Source organism: Lathyrus oleraceus, chromosome 4 (genome assembly GCF_024323335.1).
Source record: "Lathyrus oleraceus cultivar Zhongwan6 chromosome 4, CAAS_Psat_ZW6_1.0, whole genome shotgun sequence".
Lineage (NCBI taxonomy): Eukaryota > Viridiplantae > Streptophyta > Magnoliopsida > Fabales > Fabaceae > Lathyrus > Lathyrus oleraceus.
Window position 1 is genome coordinate 323451383 of NC_066582.1, and position 26049 is coordinate 323477431.

A 26049-nucleotide genomic window follows, 5' to 3' on the forward strand; every position below is an offset into this window, starting at 1 on the left:
TTTTCTATTTTATAATTTATTTAATATAATATTAAATATATAATTGACCTTTTTTTAAACAAAATGAGGCCTATTAATTTGGAGACCCTGGGCTAAGGGCCATCTCGGCCTTACTCAAGACCGACCCTGCATCCTTCGAGTGCAGAATGAGTGAAATGCCATGTTGATGTAGGGTTTAATAACTAACAGCGAATACCTAATTAAGAGTGGTGCTTAAGAGATAATAAAGGAAGATTCATCAACGCTGAAATAGTTTGGGATTTTGGTCTCTTATCCATAATAGAGGCAAAAACACTTCCCTTAAAAGAAGTGGTGTAGGCAGCCATCCATATACAACTAAATCAGGTTATTTTTTAAGTGACTCTCAATTGGTGGTGCAAGCGTTACACACTAACTAAGGTGGTTAATTCTGAATCTAGTTTAATTATCTCTTGTATTAAAAACTTTCTAGTTTCTCATTCCAACTTTAAGGTGAAGTTTGTAAAGCACCAAGCGAATTCAGTTGCTCACATGTTAGTTAAAACTACCAATTTTTGGACAATTTTTGATGTATCCTTGTATTGAATATCTTTTGATTAATGATATGAATTGAATTTGTCAGTGTAAAAAATAAAAACAGAAAATATGAGAATCAAAATTCGCCGATAAAAAATAACCGTTAATTTTTTTTACGCTTCAACCCTATAATACTATCAATATAAGTCTTAAAAACACATCATAAAATTTTAACTGATAAATAATTTATACGATATAAATTTTTAATCTAACTATAATTTTTTACAGAATTTATATATATCTTTAAACAATACATTGAAATATTGTTAAAACATTACATTCGTGTGTGTAAAATTTTTTACACTGTTAGTATAAATTTTTTTATACTATCAATACATCACAATCATCTGTTTAGATTACTTTACATGTGATTATAGAAAAAATCAAACTTCTCTAAAAAATCAATTGTTATGATTAACTGACAGTGTAAAATATGTTTACACTGTCGGTGCATTTCAATTAAACTCTATTTTAAAAGTTTAAAGAAAGAAATATATTAAACTGTTTTGAAAATTACATATTTTCCCACAAAAATTAATTAAAATTTCAAAAACTTCCAACTAGACTACAACGGAGTGGATGTTTGATTTCCATACTTACGGATTGAAGTGAAGTGCGCAGATAATTAGGGCCTGTTTGAAACACTTTCCAATTTTAGTTCTTAAAATTTATTTTTCAAATCTATTTTAAAAAACTATTTTTAAGAAGAAAATTAACAAAAAATTTGTTTGATAAAATAATTTTTAAAAACTGTTTTAAAAATATGAAAATGAAAAAACTTGTTTGATAATCTAATCTTTTAAAATCACATTAATGTTATTAATGAAAATTATAAATTTTTTATGTTTTTTCTTCAAGTTTTATAATATTAAAAACCAAAAAGTGAGAAGCAAAACACAATTAAACTGTTTCACTTTTTTACTTTTAAAAACTGAAAATAGAAAAGAGTTTTTAAAAACACTTTTGCAAAACATTATATTCAAACAAGTTTTTAAATTTTAAATTTTCAAAAACTAAAAAAGAGTTTTTAAGATGCATTTCAAACAAGCCCTTAACCTTCCCTCCCATATCTCTTTCAATTTTCGGCCTTAATATCACACGCAAGTTAAATCGAATTCATAATTCATTCATAACCATTCAAGCAACCAAAAGCAAGAGGAACAACAAAACCTAGTAGTCAAAATGAGGGAGGAAGAGATCGAGAAGCTTCGAGGTGTAGTAAGAGATTGCGTCAGTAAGCACCTCTACTCCTCCGCGATCTTCTTCGCCGATAAAGTCGCCGCCTTCACCAACGACCCCGCCGACATTTACATGCAAGCACAGGCTCTTTTCCTCGGCCGCCACTACCGCCGTGCCTTCCATCTCCTCAACGCATCTAAAATCGTCCTCCGTGACCTCCGCTTCCGCTACCTCGCCGCCAAGTGCCTCGTAATACTCTTCCCTAATACACTGCTTATTTTTTATTTAATTTTTCATAAAGTTACAACTATTTAAAAATAATCTATAATATTCTTTGATTATTTTTTTTTAAAGGAGGAATTGAAGGAGTGGAATCAATGTCTGTCAATGCTGGGTGAGGCCAAAGTAGATGATAATGGAAATGTTTATGATACCAAGGACTCTAATGTTATGTACTTGGATAAAGATAGTGAAGATCGTGAAATCAATGTGAGCTCTTTTTGCTGCTTATATTGATTAGTTTGTTTTTATAATGGGGTTCTTATTTGTATGTATAGGTCAAAATTTGTTTATAATTTCAGCAACATTGGTCAGGAAGAGACAAAAGTAAATAATATCTTTTAGATTAAGGCTATTTGGATATCATAAAATGAATTGAGCGCAATGAATATTCTATTCCATCGTTTGTAAATTTTAGGACGGAACAGGACAGATTCTTGGTTCCGCCCAAATCAGAGGGGAAGAAATAGGGTGGTAAGTGATGAAATGGAATGAAATCCATACCACTCCATTTAAATGATCCAAACAATGGAATACCACTTCATTCCGTCACATAACTCACCGTGCCATCTGATTCCATATGCAAACAAAGCCTAACTGATCTAGTGCCTCTAGAGCATATCTTTCATGCTGGATTTGATTTCTGTTAGTATTGATTGATACTTCAATTTGATATTTGCTAGAATAGTACACAGATGTTGTTTTAGAATGTGAAAATATGGTTAAAGTTAAACTTTTTGAATAACTTTTGCTTTAAAATATGGAGTTTTTATGATTGGATAGGATCCTTATTTTGGTTTCCCCCCTTATTTGAATGTATTTTGTAATGCTATAATAGATATCTTCTGCAATATGTTTCTTGAGAGGCAAAGCATATGAAGCTCTAGAAAACCGTTCTCAGGCTCGATTGTGGTGAGTATATTTGGTATTTTGTCCCTTTTATCGTCTAACTTACATATAACACAGTCGGAAACATTACTTTTTGGTGAAATTCTACATTTAGTATGAGGTTGTAGTATAATTGCTTGCCACTTCGGTGAGGAGTTAGATATGTATGATGTGTGCCAATTTGATTTGATAAAGGCTCATCTTCATTGCATCTGCTTTTCTTAAAGGTACAAAGCGGCTATAAAAGCGGATCCCTTATGCTATGAGGTACACATTGATATTCTCCTTACTATATCTTATAGGGGTGTTAATACTATCAAGTTATACGTGTTGTGATACCCGTCTACAGTAACAGCTGCTTTTCCTTCCCCTTCTTAGTCCCCTAACCATGGGTCTTATGGGGCATCGTCCCTCAGGCACCACTCTAGAGAAATACATGTTAGAAACCAGAAATCACACAAGATGGAAATAACAAAGGGTATTGGAAATTATGGAAACTGCAATTAGGTACCACTCTAATGCAATACATGTTGGAAACCAGAAATCACACAACAGGGAAAATAACAAAGAGTATTGGAAATTATGGAACTGCAATGTGTTAATTATTATTAATGAGGAAGAAAAATACACACCCACACACTGCTACCTTTTTATTCCCTTTTCGCCTCTTTCTATTTTTCCTAACATAGACTCCCTAAACAGTGGACCTATATTGCTGGTGCGCCATTGGCTCTTTTGGGCCCATATTCGTAAACTGAGCTCTAACAATACATCCTTTGACTTCTGATAGGGGCCCAAAAGTTAAATGCTTGTGTGTTAGAAGAGATAATAGTTAGACATAAAGGGGTTAGTTGAATTTTAACCAATGCCTACTGGCCTATAAATAGAAACACGTCGATGGGTAATTAGGGAGGTATGTACTTAGAAAAGGAGATTAAAGGTGCTCCAGAATCCATCTCACTGTATATCTGGCTGTTCAGACGGAACTGGTTCTGAATAACATTACCATGGGTTAAATTCCCTATGATCAATAACAATATGACATTCTAAAGTAAAAATAGGCAAATGACATACCCAAAAGCATAAGTTTATGTATTATTTATGAATTTTAAAATAATTTCAAGATGAGAATATCAAAATGACAAAAGACAAAGTGGTTGGTTATTAGTTTATATTGCAGGGGGTGAACCTTTAGAGGAAAGCCAAAAGTCTGCAATACTAAGCCGCCATAAGACGCCATGGCACCGCCGTCCTTCACAAATTGACCATGGCAGTTGTCAACAAATCTGCTGCCACCATGGCCAATATTTGACAACCTTATACAAAGTTGACAAAAATGTGGTTGGCTGCATAAAGTTTAGGAGTAAGTTGCAAGTCATCAGAATGAATTAAGATTCATACTAGAAGTAGAATTCATGTCCAAAATAGATACACCAAAGTTTAAATTGGGGTTGCAGTTGTGGGGCACTTGAAGTCACAGATGTTGCTGAGGCGCGTATTGTGGCCATTGTGACATGAATTCATTTTATATATCCACCATGTATTGTTATTTACTGTTTGTTTTAAAAATCACACATCTCCAATCTATTATTAAAGTTATCACTTAATAATATCTCAAACCTTGTCTCTAAGTCTGATGTGAAGAAATAGAAAATAGAAAAATAATTTGTGAGCACGATAAAGTCTGTTGTGATTGATTGTGGTTGTTGTACACATCATGTACTGGGTTTTCTGTTGCTTTGCAAAAGAAGCGCACCTGCAGTGTGATGTGGATGCATACACTGCCGCAACTTACATATTGCTGTCGCATCAAGTGACATGATCCACAATTTGAAACCATGAGATACTGGCAGACACTACGATTTGTGTTGAATGGGTTCAGCTTTGTTTCGAGTCGAGCTACTACATGCATGTATAATAAGACACCCTCTGATAACCATGTCCGTTACTGCATAAATTGGTTAAATTTTCTTAAGATAGTTATTAAGAAGTATTGAATTGATTCACGTTTTCAGTTGCCTTTTCAGAGTTTAGAATGCTCTATTGCTTTTTTTTCTTCTCTTTTTTTGCCATTCTGGAATGTATCTTCTGTAGCATAGATGCATGCTTATATTTTTCTCAACTGACTGTTGTTAGCTAATTCTTCCTTGATGCTTGCAAATTGTCAGGCTTTGGAATGCCTTATTGAAAATCACATGCTTACATGCGATGAAGGTAAATTTTTCACTTCTCCCATGGAGTCTTTGATTTAAAGTTTATATGATTTAAAAAATAGTCTAAGTAGTATACTGTCTAATTCAAAATTGATCCTACAAATCTCTTTCTGCCCTTTATGTTGAATGCCAGAAACTAATTTGATCTCATCATTGCAATTTGGAAGTGAGGATGGATGGCTTTCAGCATTTTATTCTTGTTTGGTTAAGAAGGTAATAGCAGGTGCTAAATGGGAATTGCCTATATCCAAATGCTTTGTACTAATGAACTGAAAGATTATTTCTTTTTCTTTCCCAGTATGACAAAGAAATTGTTGTAGAAGCCAAGTTTAGACATCTTGAGAACGAGAGCTGTAAAACTGACCAGTCTAATCCTTCTTTCTGTCGTACACTGAAAACCAACACTGATCTATTGGCCTGCAAAGCCGAATACTATCATCAGTCTGGTGAATATCAGAAATGTTTTGAATTAACATTTGTGTAAGTTGAGGGTCTGATCTGGAGACTTAAGTGGCGAGATAAAGCTGTCTTACATCATTCATTGTGTCCATTCATTTCTCTTTTTTTTTTTTTTTTCTCTTTTTGTTTTCAATATCTGAACTTAGGCACTGATATTACAGTTTGCTTGAGAAGGATCCTTTTCATATCAAGAGCACATTAGTACATCTGGCAGCTGCTATGGAGCTTGGGAATTCAAATGAACTCTATCTGATGGCATGCAATTTAGTGAAGGATTATCCTCAAAAGTAAGCTCTTATCGACAATGTTGATTGGCTTCTACCGATTTTGCTACATATAAGAATTAGTTGTATTTTTAGACTTTTGCTTATCATTTGTAGTTGTATTCTAAAAATCCTTTGCTTCATATAACAAAAAAAATCTTATTGGTGTTGTTTAGGGCTTTATCATGGTTTGCTGTTGGTTGCTATTACTATTGTATCAAGAAATATGACCAGTCCCGCCGTTATTTCAGGTAAACATAACTCCTCAACATTATGCAGTAAGAGAGATATTGAAGCATCTAAAGCTTATTATTATTATTAATTGATTATAGTAGGCAGAGTTATTAATCCCGGATAGCGGAGCGGAGCGGCCGGCCCTAAAAATGGGATAGCGGGATAACTTTTTGGACTAATTATATGAATAATCTACGTATTCATCCAAGAATCAATATATTTTAAAAGAAAGGGAAAAAACAATGATATGAAAGAAAAAACAACCTGAAAATGAATAGAAAAACAATGAATAGAGAAGAATAGGATAAAGAACAAAATAAAAAGGAGAAAACAGAAGAAACGCGATGGAGAAAGGTAAAAATACATGAATGAGAGGAGAAAACACGGATGACTACAATAGATTTTCCAATTTAAAAACTTTTTAAGTGTTAAAAGGTCTTTTTGCACTCCAAAAAAGCCCTGAAAGCAGAAAACCGCTCCAGGCCGGGAAGCGCTCTGCTCCCTCAACCCGCTATCCCAGCTTTCCCGGCCGCTTTCCAAAACTGGGTAGTGGAGGGTTGCCGCACCAGGAGAGAATCCCGGGATAGTGCCTGGGCGGCCGCTATTAATAACTGATTAGTAGGAATTATGTTTGACTTCTTGAAAATGCAATATGCTGAAAATTTCTTATATTTCACATTATAAGGCTTTATGACTGTTAAGAGTCCCACATCGGACAATATATGGTCTGAACATGTGCTTATAAGTGAGGGCAGTCCTCATTCTACCAACCGGTTTTGTAGGGATGACTTAGGCCCAGCCACATCTCTTAACAATTAACAATGACATTAAATAGTTTGTAATATTTTCAATTTGATGCAGCTGTTGTTTTTCTCATAAACAAAATTTTATGGCCACAACTGTGATATCTGTCTTTAATCTAATAAAAATATTGTGGTTAATCACATGCCATTAACTAAGCTGTACATATATCCAAAGGAAGCATGGTAACGGTTAATTGATATCGCCCTTTGTGTCTTAAGATATCAGTTTCTCTCTTGGATTCAAAATTGCTTGTTTAGTCTAGCTTAGAAATTTTCTGCATGAGTTTGGATTATCAAGGCTCTATCTTTATGTACCTGATTGCTATAACATCATTATAAAACTTATTGTTCAATATCATTTTCTACCGTACAGCAAGGCTACAAGTCTAGATGGAACATTCCCCCCTGCATGGATTGGCTATGGCAATGCCTTTGCAGCTCAAGAAGAAGGTGATCAGGCTATGTCAGCTTACCGCACTGCAGCTCGATTATTTCCCGGGTATTGATTTTTCTTATTAGAACTTTCTCACCCCAGCCCCTCCCCCTAATATAAGAGTAAGTTTATTCTTTACAAACTTTTTTGACATTTGTTTCTCACTAAAAATAGATTTCTCTTAGAAATAAGCTCAATTGAACTGGTCCTTAGTTGCAAAGGCCTTTACATTGCGATTTGGGTTAGATGGTTGGCCTTATATGCAATACTTTTGCGAATTTGTTCTTCGCAATTCTCTAGATAATTTGTTAAATTGAAAAATAAGTTGTCACAAGCTTAGGAAGACAAAAGGGAGTGAGTGTTTATAAGAACAGAGGAGTCTAAGGAAGATGATGCTAAATCTCTTTCCTAATTTCTATTGACGAGGTTTTTATAATTATGTTGTATCATAATTAGATAGTTAACAAAATGTTACACATTGATGTATATATATTCTATTCAGATCAATGAGAAGGACACAATTTCCATTATCTTACATGGTATCAATCATAACCGATCCCTCTCTCTAAAAAAAAAAAGCAAACGCAGAAACGCGTTTCTTCTTCTCCCTCATTACAGTCCGCCGTCGCATGCTTCTTCTCCCTCCTTGAAGTCTGTCGCCGCAACAGGACTACCGTCCTCTGTACCGCCGCCGTCGCCGAACACGAGAACCACCCTATTCTCTTGTCTTCCACCTCTGTTTGCGCCGCTGCCGTCGCACACCACCGTGCACAAGGACCCACGCGATTCCGATCCCTGTTCTATGATCGACACCTCCGTATCACACCACAACCGCACCTTCTCTCCTCCGCAAATCAATCGCTATTGTTTGCGTGTTTGAGTTTTGTATGTGTTTTCACAAGTGGTCATGTTCTATACGTGTTTTCACCTATCTCTACTGTTTGTGTGTTTTCATCGTTCCACCCGCAGCTATGTCTGATTCAGACCACGCCGATACCCACAAATCCGCCGATACCTACAAAATCCGCCGATACCGGTGATTCCGGCCAGCCCAAGAACACCACGTTTCGAGGCCTGCATCACATCGTTCCATCTATCGGAAAAGAGCCACTAGCCGTTACCGATGCCAACCATGAACAATGATCCACTCTTGATGCCACCGTTCTTCAGTGGATATATTCCATTTGTTGACCATTATTCTAGAACCCAACTCCACTGCAATGGAAGCATGGAATCACTTGGAAGATATTTTTCAGGACAACTAAAATGCTCGAGTTGTCACTCTTGAGCAAGAGTTTTCTAACACTCGTATGGAGGATTTTTTCAATGTCTCTGCTTACTGTTAGCGTCTTAAGATGCTCTTTCTGATCAGTTGAGAAATGTCGGTTCCCCTGTCAACAATCATCGTCTGGTCCTTCAGTTGATCTCTGGTCTCCCAGAAGCTTACCGCAGTGTTGCTACTTTGATTCGTCAGAGCAACCCTCTTCTGGCATTCTATCAGGCTCGTTCCATGCTCACTTTGGAAGAAGCCGGTATGGCTAAGATGACAAACACAGGCTCTCATGCTGCTATGCACACCACTCAACCGAAACCTACTGAAGACACCTCTCAGCGTGGCAACTGTCGCCCCGACAACCGTTCTCGCTCCTGTGGCAACCAGGGTCGCGGAGGGGGACGTGGCAACCGCAGTGCACCTCAGTCTGGAGCTCCCAGCGCTCCCTCACCTTGGTCCGCTCCTCCTTGGAAACAATAACAACAATACCTAACCTGGAAACCACAGGGTTGGACTCCACCACCATGGACTATGCCACCGTGTCCGTATCCCACCTCTCAGTGGACACGCCCTGCCAGTCCTCCTAAGCAGCCAGACATTCTAGGACAGCGTCCTCAGGTGTATGCAACCTCTACCTCATCTCAGATACCGACAAACATTGAGACCGCAATGCACACCATGTCACTCCACAGTCCTGACAATCAGTGGTACATGGACACGGGCGCAACTTTCACACAGCCGCATCACAAGGTAATCTCTCGTCTTATTTTTCAGTAAGTAATTCAAATCAGAAAGTCATTGTTGGCAGTGGTCATGGAATTCCAATTCACAACACCGGACACACACAAATAACCACATCTCACCAACGACTTCACCTTAACCATGTCCTGCATGCCTCGAAAATTATTAAAACTTTAATTTCTGTGAGACGACTCACCACTGACAACAATGTTTCTGTTTCCTTTCACCCTTTTGATTTTACTGTCTCTGATTTTCAGACGGGGATCACCTGTGACAGTCGTGGAGATCTTTATCCAGTTACCACTCCTCCCAGTTTTGCCGGTCTCACATCCAGTCTTTGGCATAGTCTTCTTGGTCATCCTGGCGTGTCTGTTTTGAATTCCCTTCACAAAAATAAGTTCATATGTTGTGGACCTTTTAATTCTTTTGTCGTTTGTGACTATTGTGTTTTAGGCAAACAGGTTAAATTGTCATTTTTTGATTCTCAAACTACGACTTTGATGCCTTTTGACATTTTACATAGTGATTTATGGACGTCTCCAATTTTAAGTTCTGCTGGTCATAAATATTATGTCTTATTCTTAGATGATTTTACAAACTTCTTGTGGACTTTTCCTATTAGTAGAAAATCTCATGTGTTTGAAACATTCAAATCACTTACTCAACTCATTCAAACTCAATTTTTACAAAAAGTCAAAATATTTCAATGTGACAATGGCGGTGAATATAATAATGAGCTTTTTAAAAAATATTGCACTGATCATGGTCTAGTTTTTCGTTTCTCTTGTCCCCGCACATCCTCACAAAATGGGAAAGCGGAACGCAAAATAAGAACCATTAATAATATGATACGCACTATGCTAGCTCATTCTTCTGTTCCCCCCTCATTTTGGCATCATGCTCTCCACATGGCAACTTATCTGTTAAATATTATTCCATGTAAAACACTTCATAATCAGTCACCAACACAACTCCTGTATCATCGTGATCCCACCTACACACATCTCAGAGTCTTTGGTTGTCTATGTTATCCATTATTTTCGTCATCTACCATTCATAAGTTACAACCCCGCTCTACTCCTTGTGTCTTCTTGGGTTATCCGCCGAATCATAGAGGTTACAAGTGTTTTGATTTGTCTCAAAGAAATTTAATAATCTCGAGGCATATTATCTTTGATGAAACTCAATTTTCCTTCACCAAGATACACTCCCCTTCACCTCACTCTTATGAATTCCTAGATGATGACCTTCACCCCTACCTTATACATCAGTGACAAAATCAAATTTCACCACCTGTTGCACATAACCAACCAACACCCACAATCCCAATTGACCAACCGCTACCCTCAATAAGCCAACAATCATCATCTCCTACCTCTTCGATCAACACACCCATTACAATAAACTCTCCATCACCACCACCAATTCAACCGCATCCACCTCCACCTACACGAACCATCACCACCCGAAGCATGAAAGGCATTGTCAAACCCCGCACGATATTTAACTTATCAATCTCTCACTTTGACCACACCATCTCTCCCATACCTAAAAACTCCAAACTAGCCTTATCAGACCCGAATTGGAAATCCCCAATGCAATCTGAATTTGATGCTCCTATTCGAAATAAGACATGGGATTTAGTTCCTCGTCCTTGTGATGTTAATTTTATTCGATGTATGTGGATTTTTAGGCATAAGAAAATTTTTGATTGCTCATTTGAGCGTTATAAGGCTTGTCTTGTAGGTGATGGCAGGTCAAAGGTTGCAGGTGTGGATTATGATGAGACTTTTAGACTCGTGGTGAACGCTACCATTCGAACAGTGCTTACCATTGCTCTCTCTAAATCCTGGTCCATTCATCAACTGAATGTCCAAAATGCCTTTTTACATGATGATCTTCATGAGACTGTTTACATGCATCAGCCATTGGGTTTCCACGACCTCTGTCATCCAGATTATGTATGTCGGTTGAAGAAGTCATTGTATGGTCTCAAGCAAGCGCCTAGGGCATGGTACCAACGTTTTGCTGACTATGTCGCCACCATTGACTTTTGCCATAACACATCAGACCACTCCCTCTTCATATATCGACAAGGTTTAGACATGACCTACATTCTGCTGTATGTAGACGACATCATCCTCATCACCTCCACTCAAGTCCTCCGACAATCAATTATGACACTCTTAGCATCTGAGTTTGCAATGAAGGATTTGGGCCCTCTGGGTTACTTTCTGGGTATTGCAGTAAAGGTAGTCAGACTCGAGATCCTACGCAAGATCGGGTTGGGGTGAATAGATCGTGAATGGAGGGTCGTAACACGAATCGTAAGATCCTCTACCAAATTGAAAAATTCATATATATTTTGCATATAGATTAATAATATGCATATGACACAACATGATATACAAATAAAATTAAAATAACACTAAAGTTGCTTTAAAAAACTGAAATTCCATAGGATAATATTCATTGAAACTAATTTAAGACAATTCAAAACAACACAACATTCAAAACAGTAGCAAATAACAATTGAAAACTTCTAACCAAAACATAATGAAAATTCACTCAATTTCCAAACAGTTCATGTTGGAGTTGGTCAAAATCACTCAATGAAATATTGAGTGAGATAGTGACTCTATTTATCGTGAGAGAGGTGAAAGAGTTTAACGTGAATGAATTGGAATGAATAAATGTATTTTGGTAAGTTACACTAATCATGACTTATTTTGGGAAGTTGAATAAATCCTTAATTATTAGGTGGCTGAGTATTGATTACTCCTAGTTATTATCATTTATCCTAGTTATTAGGTAGAAAAGAATCTTTTCAGGTTTAAAAAAAAACTTTTTTAGGGTTTTTCAACAGAAACTGTGATTCTATCGTTTTCACGTGATATCACGACGATTCTGGTCGTGCCTACCAAAAACCGATTCTGGTCATTCTCTGGCACTGTGCACAGTTGCAAGATTGTAAAATCGTACGATCCTACGAGTAGGATCGCGATTTTGACTACCATGATTGTAGTATCTCGTCTTCCTGATGACATATTTCTCAGTCAAAACACTTATGCTTCAGAGATCATTGAACGTGCTGGCATGGCGTCCTGTAAACCATCAGCCACTCCTGTTGACACCAAACAGAAACTCAACACCTCCTCCGACACTTCTTATGAGGATCCCTCCTTGTATCGGAGTCTTGCAGGGGCCCTACAATATCTTACCTTCACTCGACCTGATATATCATATGCTGTTCAACAAGTTTGTCTTCACATGCATGCCCCTCGCACGGAACACATGCTTGCTCTTAAGCGCATTTTGCGCTATGTTCAGGGCACCTTACATTTTGGATTACACTTATCCCCATCTCCCATTACAAAGCTTATCTCCTACACTGACGCTGATTGGGGTGGATGTCCTGACACCAGACGTTCTACATCTGGTTACTGTGTTTTTCTATGTGACAACCTTATTTCTTGGTCTTCCAAAAGGCAGCCAACTCTCTCCCGTTCCAGTGCTGAAGCCAAATATAGGGGGTTTGCCAATGTTGTCTCCGAATAGTGTTGGATTCGCAATCTTCTCTTGGAACTCCATTTTCCTATTCCTCAGGCCACTTTGGTGTATTGTGACAATGTTAGTGCCATCTATCTATCTGATAATCTTGTGCAGCATCAGCGCACTAAGTATATTAAGATGGACATTTATTTTGTTCGGGAAAAGGTAGCTCGTGGTCAGACTCGCGTCCTTCATGTTCCCTCAAGACATCAGATCGCATACATCTTCACCAAAGGACTTCCTCGCATTCTCTTTGATGATTTTCGGACCAGTCTAAGTGTCCGTGAACCTCCCGCTTCGACTGCGGGGGTGTGATTGAATAAAATATTTTGTTATAATTAGTCATAATTAGTTTCTTATAATTATGTTGTATCATAATTAGATAATTGACCAAATGTTACACATTGATGTATATATATTCTATTCAGATCAATGAGAAGGACACGATTTCTATTATCTTACAGTGTTGACACAATCCTAGATGCGGTAGAAGCTTTGCTTCGACCTATGGTGAAGGCAGGAGCTTTGCTTTGACTCTTGATAGAGTCCCTTCTTTAATTCACAAGTATTTTCTTGATGATAATTATTGATGATTTTTATTGATAATCTGAATGTCTTTAAACAGACTTACAGTAGAATAAGAATCCCTAATTAAATTAGGTCAATAACTACTTTTCCCTAAAATTACTATCATTTAAATTTAAATGATAACAATTCTATTTAGCAGCTAGATTCTGGTAAGACCCCTAATTCCTATTCTAAAAATTTGAAATTCAAATTTAAAAATTCTGAAATACTAATTTATTAAAAATAAATAAAATAATAAATTCTAATTAAGATAACTAATCCTTATCAGCATAACTAGAAGTCCATATCAGTTTTACAAAGATTGACTGTAATATTGTGTGGGGCAGTTGGGTGGTTAGAAGAATTTTTGAGAGCAATTGCTTTTAGGAACACAAAGGGCTTCACCGCCGGGACACTTCTCATAGCGCTTTAGAGGAAAAAGGCAATTTTAAATGTATTGGGAAAATTGGGCTGATGGATAATTGAAGACCTTCATGCTTGTTTTTTCAGTTTTATGAAAAGATTAGAAAGATGTGGAACCACTTTGAATATTTTGCGTCATGTAACCCAAATATACTGATTATAAGTCTACCCCTAATGTAGGTTTTAGAACCACATATCTGTATCATTTATCTTAACTAGAGGCTCACATGTATGTCTGTTTCTTCTGTTTGTTTAAAAACTCAAGTATGAAGTCTTACGAAATCTTCTTATCATCTATAAATTGTTCTTTTACAGGTTAAATCTTGATGTTCTCTTATTCCAGGTGCCATTTACCAGCTCTTTATATTGGAATGGAATGCATGCGGACTCACAGCTATAAGCTTGCCGAACAGGTATATAAATTATAATTTGAAAGATTCTAGGGTCAGTTCGGAAGCTTTGGGGGGCTCTGGGGCTGTCACGATTACCACTACATTCTTGTATGTTCTTTAAGAAGAGTTCAAACAAAGTCTACTTTATATCCTACGCCTACAGTCTACTACATATATGCTTCAGTCCATTTTACTGTTTAGTTAGTGTTCAGTGCAATTTCTTTATAGGATTTGGATGTTTTGATCTTTCTTCACCTAATCAAAATCTAGCAATGACTGGTTACTGTATCAACCGGTCCTTTTCTACGAATCTATGGAAAGTCACCCATACCACAATTAACTTTCCTATATTTTTCCACAGTTTTTCATGCAGGCAAAGTCAATTTGCTCATCGGATCCACTTGTGTATAATGAGCTGGGAGTTGTTGCCTATTATATGAAAGAGTAAGGATATCTTCCTGATATATGTTATTAGGCTCAATAACATTTTTAGTATCTCTAGTTTGAAGATTAAACTATGAACAATCCGTCAAGTTTTTGTTGAGCCAATCAAGTCCCTCTGCATTAAAATTAAGCAAAATATAGTCTTATTTTCAATTTTATTTTCCTTGTCAAGTTCTCATTTTCTATCATAATATTTCAGGGTATCTGGTTGGTTTGAGACATAAATTATTTATAAATTTTAGAAGTTAGAAATTCTGAGAAATTTTGATTGATGGAGTATCATAAGAGAGAGAAAGAATAATATTCTATTTCATATTTCATGATAAGAATGAATACAGTGGCTCTTTATATATAGAGCAGCTAGCACTAACCGAATACAGCTGGCACAACATAGCTGGCACAGTATACACCACTAACTACTATATACTCTATTAGTCCCCCTTAGAAACTGAGGGTACAACAAGCAGACTATGTTTGTTGAACACTCTCAGTTTGTCCCTTAGAGGAAGAAACTTGGCTGTTGAAAGTGGCTTGGTTAAAGCATCTGCCCATTGATCCATAGCTGGCACATGTTCAACAATGAGGCTTTTGGACAATACCTTTTCCCTAACAAAAAATATATCAAGCTCCATATGTTTTGTCCTATTATGCAGAACAGGATTATGTGCAAGAGTGACTGTGCTGAGATTGTCACAGAGAAGTTTGGGAATGGAGATTTTGCAGTGAAGCTCAAGAAGAAGGGAATGCACCCATAGGATTTCTGCAGCAAGCTGGGCCATACTCCTGTATTCAGCCTCAGCACTAGACCTGGCCACCAATTGTTGCTTCTTAGACCACCATGAAATCAAATTAGGGCCTAGGAACACACAGGCTCCTGAAGTAGAGCGCCTGTCATCAGGGTCTGATGCCCAATCAGCATCACAAAACCCAAGCAAAGATACAGGTTGATGAGCAGGAGCAGGCTGAATGAGTAATCCATGATGTAGAATACCACTTAGGTATCTCAAAATCCTTTTAACTGCCTTCCAATGTTCTTCCAAAGGATGAGATAAAAACTGGCAAACCTTGTTTACAGAAAATGAGATTTCAGGTCTGGTAATAGTGGCATACTGAAGTGCCCCCATAACGGACCTGAACTGAGTTGGATCTGGAATAGCAGCAGAGCCAACTTTTGACAGTTTACTTGTAGATACCATATGAGTAGGCATACTATTTGCATTGAGCATGTTAACCTTAGAAAGCAAATCAGTTAAGTATTTAGCTTGAGAAAGAAAGAGTGAACCATTAGCCAAATGAGTAACTTCTATGCCAAGAAAATACTCCAATTTTCCCAACTGTTTTAGAGAAAAATCAGTATTTAATTTGCTGATAAGCTTGGTAATGAAAGGGGTAGAATTACCAGTGATGATAATATCATCAACATAGACCAATACCATTATAGTTAAGTTTGCAGTATGAAGCAGGAATAGACTAGGATCACATTTGTTGGCATGAAAACCATGTTGCAGTAAAGAGCTCTTAAGCTTGTCAAACCAGGCTCTAGGAGCCTGCTTTAGCCCATAAATAGCCCTATTCAGCTTTCATACAAGAGTCTTGTCAGGAGCTTCAAAACCAGGAGGTTGCTGCATATATACCTCTTCCTCAAGGGTGCCATTCAGGAAGGCATTGTTCACATCAATTTGCTGGATAGGCCACTTGTGTGTCACTGCAAGAGATAAGACAGTTCTGACAGTAACCTGTTTAACCACAGGTGAAAAAGTTTCTGTAAAATCAGTACCAGCCTGCTGATGGAAGCCTTTAGCCACCAACCTGGTCTTATACTTATTGATGGAACCATCAGGGTTCTCCTTAACCCTGAATACCCACTTGCAGCCAATTGGCTTCCTAGAAACAGATGGTGACACCAAGGTCCAAGTCTGATTCTTCAACAGGGCCTGATATTCATCTTTCATGGCCTGAAACCAATGGGGAGAGGCCAAAGCCTGACCAACAGTAGTAGGTTCCACATGAGTGAGTAAAAGGGTGGGGTGAAGTCTAGGTTTTATAATGCCACTTTTGGCTCTAGTTTGCATGGAATGAGTATTATAGGGATGAATAAAGGTTGGATGGGGGGCTGGTTCAGGACTGGAATGAGCAACAGATTCAGGACTAGAAGAAGGAGAGATAGTACTAGCCTCTGCAATATCAGAGGTGAGAGGAGTGAGAGATGCAGGAGTGATAGGTGAGGTGATGGGATTAGGGGAGACCAAAGATGTATTGCTGGGAGCAGGAGAGGTAATGCTGGAAGGTGGTCTGATAGGAGAATTGAGAGCATGCCCAGGAGTAGACATAGAACTGCTGCCAGAAGCAGTAGTGGTAGTAGGGATAAAAATAACTTGATGGAGAGGAGCTACAGAAAGAGGACTTGCTGGTATAGACCAGGCAGAAGTGGGAGGAGAAGAAGATGTGGTAGCAGCAGGAGAAGTTGAAGAAAATAGAGAAGCATAAGGGAATCGTGTCTCATGAAACAAAACATCCTTAGAGATGTAGATACGACCAGTGGCTGCAAGACACTTATAGCCCTATGGTTAATGGAGTAGCCAAGAAATATGCACTCTTGGGATCTATAGTCCAATTTATGAGTATTATAGGGGCGAAGAAAAGGAAAACAGGCACAGCCAAAGACTCTAAGATGAGAGTAATCTGGAGTTTTGCGAAGAAGCTTGAAATAAGGAGATTGGTGGGCAAGAGATACACTAGGCAGCCTATTGATTAAATAAGCAACTGTAACAAAGGCATGGTCCCAAATTTTGAGTGGTAAATGAGAGTGAGCTAATAGAGCCAGGTCTGTTTCTACAATGTGACGATGTTTTCTTTCAACTAAACCGTTCTGGTGATGAGCATGAAGGCATGTAAACCTATGAGAAATACCAAGATCAGTGAGAAATTTGGTGAGAGATCTAAACTCACCACCTCCATCACTTTGCACAACCTTAATTTTACAGTTAAACTGAAGCTCAACCATGGTTTTAAACTGAACAAACTGAGTAAAGGTATCAGACTTGAGTCTCAAGGGAAAAACCCAAACAAACCTAGAAAAGGCATCTACACATGTCAAAAAATAGGAGTAACCCCCTGATGAATGTATGGGAGTTGGTCCCCACAAGTCACACACAACTAACTCAAAGGGTTGTGTATAAACAGTGGTGGATAGAGAGGTAGGCAGTCTATGGGATTTCTCTAGACAACAGGCAATACATAGTTCAGTTAGGGACCTGGAAGGGAGAGGAATGTGACAAGTTTTAAGCACTTCAGCAAGAGCTTGATAATGAGGATGACCAAGTCTTGTGTGCCATAAAGCATACTTGCTGTTAGACATAATATTAGGAGTAGGAGCAGAACTAGCACAAGTAGTAGAATAAACAAGAGGTGAAGTAACACAAGAAGAGTCAATTTTATTGATTGGAATAGCAGTAGTACAAGCAGGAATAGCAACATTGTTGGCTGTAGAATGCAGTAAAGTATTACAAGATGTACTAGGACTATAAGAATTTGATCCTAAAACAGCACTAGAGTTGAGACTAGAGGGAGGCTTGGGCACTTGAGAAGAGAGATTTTGGAACTTGTATAGACCATCAGCTCCTACAACTCCACGAAGAAGCACCTCAGAAGAAGCCTGAGATTTAACAAGGCAAAAATACGGATGAAATTCAAAGAAAACTTGGTTATCTTGGGCAAATTTACTGACACTAATCAAATTCTTGGTGATATGAGGAACAAGAAGTAAATTGTGAAGGGTGAGAGGTGTGTGAGGAAAGGTAGGGGAGGTAAAATTCATGGAACCTATAAAGCTGATATACAAACCTTGGCCATTCCCCATGTAAACTTGCCCAGAACCAGTCACAGAGTGAGCATCAGACACATTAGAAGAATCAGGTGTAACATGATGTGACGCACCTGAATCAGGATACCACCATTGGTTATTGAAGTTAGGATCTGCACTTGCCATAAACGCTTGTGGGAGAGAAGATGTGGATGCAGCTGGTCTAGGCGCAGCATAGCCAAAAGATGGAGCATACACTGGACGAGTGTTCATCAGGAATGGATTGAAGGGAGCACGAGGAGGTAGAAACTGCATAGACGGAGATTGCGAATACCTGTGATAGCAGATTGAAGCGTCATGGCCAGTTTTGTGACAGATCTGACATTGAGGCTTACCAAAACGGCCACCGCCACGGCCAAAACGACCGCCACCACGTCCAGATCGGCCTCCTCCGGTGTTGTAATTGTTGTTCTCAGCATGAGCGGTCACGTGACTAGTGCCAGTCGGAAAAGACTCTGTAGTAGGCGCCGAAGGCTCCATCGGAGAAGACGAGGTTGACGACGGAGCTTGCATCAAATTAACAGACACCGGTTCCGTGAGAATCGCTTTCCGATGCTTCTCCAAGCGAGATTCATGAGCAAGGAGACAGGATTCGAGTTCATCCAAAGAGCTGAGATCTTCCTTACTATTGACAGCCGCGACGATAGAATCGTACTCCTCAGGGAGTGCATTAAGAACGATTTCAATTAGGTTTCGAAGGGGAATAGGATCCCCAATTGAAATCAAGGACTCATTGATTTCACGCACGCGCATCATGAACGATTCAATTGCGAGATTACCTTTGGAAAGACGATGCAACTCCGAGCGAAGCTGACGTGCTTTCGTCGTGAGCAACGTGGAGAAGTAACGGTGAACTTCCGTCCATACCTGCCATGCGTGCGTACAATCAACAAGTTTCGGAAGCAGCGAATCGGAGATCGTGGAGAGGAGCCAGGTGCAGATGAGAGCATCTTGTTGCTCCCACTCAAGATACGCATCATTCACCTCACTGAGATTAGGATCGGAAGACGAAGGCGATCGCTGAGGAATCACCGGTCCTGTGACGAAGCGCTGAAGCTTGTGGCCACGAACAACACCATCAATTTGTTGTTTCCATTGCTTGAAATTTTTATCATCAAGCTTTACAGAGATCAGATTTGAAAGCTTGATGTGAGAGGAAGAAAAGGCGCCGTCGTTGCGAAATGGTGACGCCATGGGTGGTCACTGGATCGGAAAAAAAGGAGCTCTAGATACCATGATAGAGTATCATAAGAGAGAGAAAGAATAATATTCTATTTCATGATAAGAATGAATACAATGGCTCTTTATATATAGAGCAGCTAGCACTAACCGAATACAGCTGGCACAGTATACACCACTAACTACTATATACTCTATTATTGATATAGTTTGAAGAAATTTTTAAGATGTGAGATTGGAGTTTGAAGAGAGGAAAGTCTGAGACTTTTGAATTTTTAATGAATTTTACTAATACTTTTATATTGATGAGTTTTGAGCAGAAGAAAGTTTAAAAAAGGTTAGTTGATTCAATTTATTAACATTTTAAATAGATTATGAATTTATGAAATATTTAAATGATTGGAAAGTCTTTAAATTTTGGGTTGGGCCTAACTCATCGGTACAAAACCGACTTATAAGATGAACATTAACCCCACTTATAAACATAACACTTGCCATCTCTCTAAACAATGTGAGACTAAATGCATCCCTTCAAATCCAACACAATGAATGTGTTAGGAGTTACAATGAAGACAAGGAAATGTTGCAATTAAGGCGACAAGTGGCAGATTGCAATGAAACTGAAAATTCCAACATCCCCTCTCACACTCGGACCTTAACGAGGCTGCAATGTGGACGATGCAGGAAGCTCAACCAGTGATTTAGGATAGACTCTGATACATCTCATAATTTGGATTGGATCTAACTCATCCCTACAATACCTGCCTTGTATGGTGAGGATTACCCCTACTTATAAACATAACACCTGCCACATCTCTAAGTAATGTGGAACTAAATCCACCCCTTCAAACCCAACAAAATGAAGGTGTTGGGGCTGCAACGAAGGCAAACCAAATGCCGGAATTAAGGCGACCAGGGGCGGACTGCAATTAAGGAGGAAATTCCAACACACCCATCATGCTTGGGCCTCAATGAGCCCGAAGCATGGGTGATGCGGGAAGCCCAACAATTGATTTAGGATAGGCTCTGATACTATGTTAGAGTTTGACCTAACTTATCCTTACAAAATCGAGTTCAAGGAGGAAATTCCAACACACCCCATCATGCTTGGGCCTCAATGAGTCCGAAGCATGGATGATGTGGGAAGCCCAACAATAGATCTAAGATAGACTCTGATACTATGTTAGAGTTTGGTATAACTCATCCTTACAAAACTGGACTTGCAAGTTGATCGGTGTCACTATATAAATTCTTTCAATACTCTATCTTCAACCAATGTGAGATTTGAGATTTTTCCAATACCCCCTCACGCCTAATACTCTCTTGGGCTTGGTGCGTAGATTTAAATGTTGGGCGGCCCAAGGTCCGGTCGAAAGGCTCTCATACCATCTTAAAATTTTGGATTGAGCCTAACTCATCCCTACAAACCCGACTTGTAAGGTGGTGATTGTCCCCACTTATAAACACAACGCAAGCCATATCTCTAAGCAATGTGAGACTAAATCCACCCCTTCAAACCCAACACATTGAAGGTGTTGGGGGCTGCAATGAAGGCAGACGAGCCAAATGCCGCAATTAAGGCGATTAGGGACGGACCGCAATTAAGATGGAAATTCCATTAGAAATTGATGACGTGACTCGATTGTAATAAGTGAAAAGGAACAGGACTAAACTTGCTCAATATAGTAGTGGGGAACTAAAATGACACTATCTATTACAAAGTGACTGAAATTACAATCAACTCAAATTATTATAAGTTACTTAATCTAATGTTCATGTTGCAGAATTCTCCCATCCATGCAATTTAAATGACACTATAAAATAGAAGCAAATGCTTATGTATGCGAAGAAACTGATAGATATGCCCTGGCCCAGTTTTATTCAATATACGAGTTGCTTTAACTCTATACTAAAAACATATTAAGTGTTGATCTGCAAAGATTCTTAATATAGTCTATTTATCTCCAAACAGTTCAAGTCTGTTTTCTTTATTTTGCCAGCCATGTTTGCACACTACTTAGAATATTTGAGTGGTTTTGACTTGCGTAATTGTGATTTCTGATTCAGGTATAAGAAAGCAGTGTGGTGGTTCGAGAAAACATTAGCTCTCATCCCAACCGCTTTAAGTGAAATGTGGGAGCCAACTGTAGTCAATATCGCTCATGCATGCAGGAAGTTGGAGTAAGTTGATAAATGTCTTGGTGCACCTGACTTGAATTTTTCGTGTTCTCAGCTATAAATTTTTTTGAATACAGACTGGTATCTTTTGACAAGTTGAAACATGGTTTGCTAGCTGACTTGATTTATACACATAATGTTTTTGTTACTTGTTATTTTCTAGGTATTTTAATTTTGATTCATAAAAACCAAGGAGAAATATAAAACTGTGCAAATTATAAAGGGATAAAATTTATGAGCCATATTCTGAAGTTATGGCAAATGGTGATTGAACATAGACTAAGAAAAGAAACCAAAATTGGAAATAATCAATTTGGTTTTATGCCTTAGAGATAGGCCATGAAAGCAATTTGCTACGGTGATTGATGGAGCAATATTGGAGGGATAGAAGATAGAAAGACTTGCACATGGTCTTCTTTGATTTGAAGAAGGCAAATGATAAGGTGCAAGAGATGTTTTGTGGAAAGTCCTAGAAAAGAAAGGGGTTTGGTTTGCTGCCTATATTTGTGCCATCAAGGATATGGATGATCATACTGAGGCTATGTTTAGTAGAGTAGATAAGATAGAGGGTAGCCTTATTGCTAGAGTAGATGAAAACCAAAGAAATCTTTAGAAGAAAATATCAAGAAAGACATAGGTCAATGTTTTGAATAAAAATATGATATATTGCATTATTGTGTTGTTTGATTTATGTAGCCGACTCCACCTAGTGGGATAAGAGTTGGTTGTTACCTAGTGGGATAAGACTTGGTTGTTGTAATTTGTAGGCGCTTTAATTATTTACGTATATCTTGCTAAATTTTTATGTTTTTGAATATCCTCAACTGCTAGTTTTGTAATACGATATATAGTTGATTGTTTTGGCCAAAAGTTTAATCTAATTAGTGTTAGTGTCAATGTGTAATTCTCAACTTCTTGATCCTGATTGTCTATATGAACCATTTCAGGATGTACCGAGAAGCAATTTCATATTATGAGAAAGCACTTGCATTATCAACAACAAGTGTGAGCACTTATGCGGGTCTTGCATATACTTACCACTTACAGGTATCTAATGATCTTCCAGTTTGTCATATTGTGTATGTTATCTTAAAGCAAAATGTGGATTTTCTGTATGATTGGAAATGTGGTTTTTTCATATTATTTGGGTAAATAGACTGTGTTGACTTTTATAGAAAAAGTTCCGTGAGCATGGGAATGATGATGACTCTTGGCTTAATAGAGGATGGGATAAATAATTCCTATGTTTGAGTAGAAAATCAGATGTTTTTTGTTTTTCTAAATGAAATTCACATTTATATGGTGGTGTTTTGTTTCAGGTATTTCATGGTGTGTAGTGTTAGCTACTAGAATTATAAATGTATATTGACTAATAGAAGTCATTTGTTCATAGATTTTCCAAGCATAACCATGAAAACAGATGTGAATTTATTTGTTAGCGGACATTGTTATGCAAATAAGTTTGCCCGGGTAGAGAATAGAACGCATGAAAAGGAATAAAATATGCTACTTAATGTTAAATGACCTATGGCTAAAGTAACCGCATCTCCTTCTTTAGCAAGACACTTTCTCTTGGTGACACATTCTGCATATCTGTTCTTCCTATAAATTTTTTTGGACAACTATACATTTGTATCATCATTTGTAGGGAAATTTATTCAACATTATAATAATACCTATAAACTTCAAATTGGATTTTAATTTATAGTTGCAGACAGTGTAAATTATTTTTACAAAGATGTTTCATCATATTTCACTGTTTTATCAGTGTAAATAAGGAATTGATGTTACAATGTAGTTTTTTTTGATAAATATAATTGAATGTATGCATCAAACATGTCTAAATTGTTGGTACTCGGTACATAATTATTAAACTAATGTCTCTGGTTATAATGATTAATTTTGGACCGAGGCTTATGTTTTGTTGTTGTATGTAATTCATGCAGGATGATTTCACTACAGCAATTACATATTATCACAAAGTGAGTAATAGCTATCCAACATTTCCTGTACCCATGTCAATAAACCTATCTGTAACATGGTTTTTTATATGATTAAGCTTATTCTCTAGATTGGTGTTACCTTTGAGATTATATCATGTTAATCTATGCATGAATATTTTTAAAATTTACTACTTTTATCTAAGGAATGTCCGAGTTGTTTTTGTGTTTACTAATCATACTGTTCATAAAAAATTAGGCATTGTGGCTGAAGCCGGATGATCAGTTCTGTACTGAAATGTTAAGCTGGGCTTTAATAGATGAAAGCAGAAACTGCGCTGAATCTCACCTTGAATTCCAATGAATTTTCCGGCGCAGTTTCATTTGTGTTATATATATATATATATATATATATATATATATATATATATATATATATATATATATATAAACAATACTTTAACGCCAAGGTAATGTACTGCAATTATTATCATGTTTATTAGTAAGTTGTTCTGTTTTATTAGACCATTTCTTTTTGGTATTCGGCTTTGTTTAGACTGAGTTATGATTTTTTTCTTGATCTTTTACTTATTCAGGAATGTAATTTTTGCGGGTTGTAATTAGACTTTGATTCAATTGACAAAACTGCAGTCGATTAATTTGGGTAACTTATTATTATTATTATTATTATTATTATTATTATTAGGGTTGCATTTTGGTTTTTCTCTTGGGGAAAAGCTATTTAGATAATTTTGACAACAGAACTATTGCATTTCATTCAAAACTAAAGAGGCAGACCAACAACATTATTAAAAGTTTGGGAATTAGCTAGGAATAGAGTAGTTTATAGACAAGTTCACTCCCGTGTCTCTAAATAAATCCCAATATTTGAAAAACGGGTAAAAGTGACCTATGCCAAGGAACCATCAGTAAACGGGTAAAGTATAAAATTCATAAAATAGTTAACCTGTTTAATGAAATAGTAAGTGTGATTTAATTGCAAAACATCATTAAATTAAATATAAGAATGTCATTAAAAAATTATATATAGATTTCGTTATCAAATAGGACAATAATAGTGACTAGAGACTAGTATAGTGAAGATTATATCTACAATTTATGAATATGGGATATTGAATATTAACGTAACTATAAATATTAGGTGTAATAATTACACTTGATTAGCTCACCATGAAAGTACACTAATTGGCTCACTATAAATACACTACATATGTATCATAACTTATTATGGTAAAGTTGATTTTTAATACTTATTTTTTAAGGATGTTCATTTTATGTATCTTCATCAAAGAAAAGCCCCCCTTGAAGCTTCAAGGACATTGCACATAGTATCTTCATCTAAGAAATACTAATTCCATGACATCAAATGGAAAAATACCATATGAAAATTCGAAATTGTCCTTTAGATTTTAGAGATGTATTTTTAGACGCACCATTTACATTTTTTAATGACAACACTAAATGAGTGTTATCCAATTTTAAAACAAAATTTTGTTTCATAGATGTATTTTCGGGCATATCAATTCAAGTTATTGATTATTGAGCATCACAATGAAGTTTTCGAAAATACATTTATGGAGTTTTGAAGTAGAAATTTAAAAATCTGCCATTTTGCATGTAAATTATTTCTGGAGATGCATTTTTGGAAATATCAAATGTGATTTTAATAAAACAGCCACTTGCATGATCAGACCCCATATCCATTTTTGCTCACAGTCCTTTCCAAAAGTCTTTTTATTCTCAATCAAGATTTTCACTTTAAAATTTTATTCTTGTGTTTCTCTACATTAAAAGGAGCAAAAGAAGTTGAAATTTAAGGAAAATATAGTTTATTTTATGCCTCATTGTCACATTAATCTTGTTTTGCAATTGAAAAAATTTGCGTTGTATTTGAAAATGCATTTTCGGATTTGTATGAATTCCTTCGGAAATGTGTTTATGGAGTTTGTTTGTTTTCATTTGCCCCTAATATGTTTTCAATTTCATATATTTTTGAACATTTTATGTTATTGTTTTCATTAGATGTGGTGCATCCCGATGTTTTCCATAAACCTATTATGTCTCAGAATGTAATACATGATGTTGTGAAGGAGGTAAATGTTTGCAACCATTTTATAAGTGGGCAAGAGTTTGAATTTTGTGATCACATGCTTCAATGAAATTGTACGGAG

General features: G+C 37.0%; 1 protein-coding gene across 2 annotated transcripts; it reads left to right on the forward strand.

The window, feature by feature from the left end:
- The first annotated feature begins 1589 nt into the window (after positions 1-1589).
- On the forward strand, positions 1590-24525 carry LOC127075317 (anaphase-promoting complex subunit 6). Of its 2 annotated transcripts, XM_051016801.1 has the most exons (16): positions 1590-1983; positions 2089-2223; positions 2852-2925; positions 3129-3168; positions 5070-5115; positions 5248-5327; positions 5413-5594; positions 5735-5860; positions 6013-6087; positions 7247-7372; positions 14206-14275; positions 14616-14698; positions 21807-21920; positions 22865-22964; positions 23864-23899; positions 24117-24525. In XM_051016801.1, exons 1-16 carry the CDS (start codon positions 1738-1740, stop codon positions 24219-24221), a joined length of 1638 nt encoding a protein of 545 aa, XP_050872758.1. In that variant the 5' UTR covers positions 1590-1737; the 3' UTR covers positions 24222-24525. The 2 variants fall into 2 exon arrangements, with proteins under 2 accessions (XP_050872758.1, XP_050872759.1); XM_051016802.1 differs by lacking the exons at positions 14206-14275; positions 14616-14698.
- The last annotated feature ends 1524 nt before the right edge of the window (positions 24526-26049 follow it).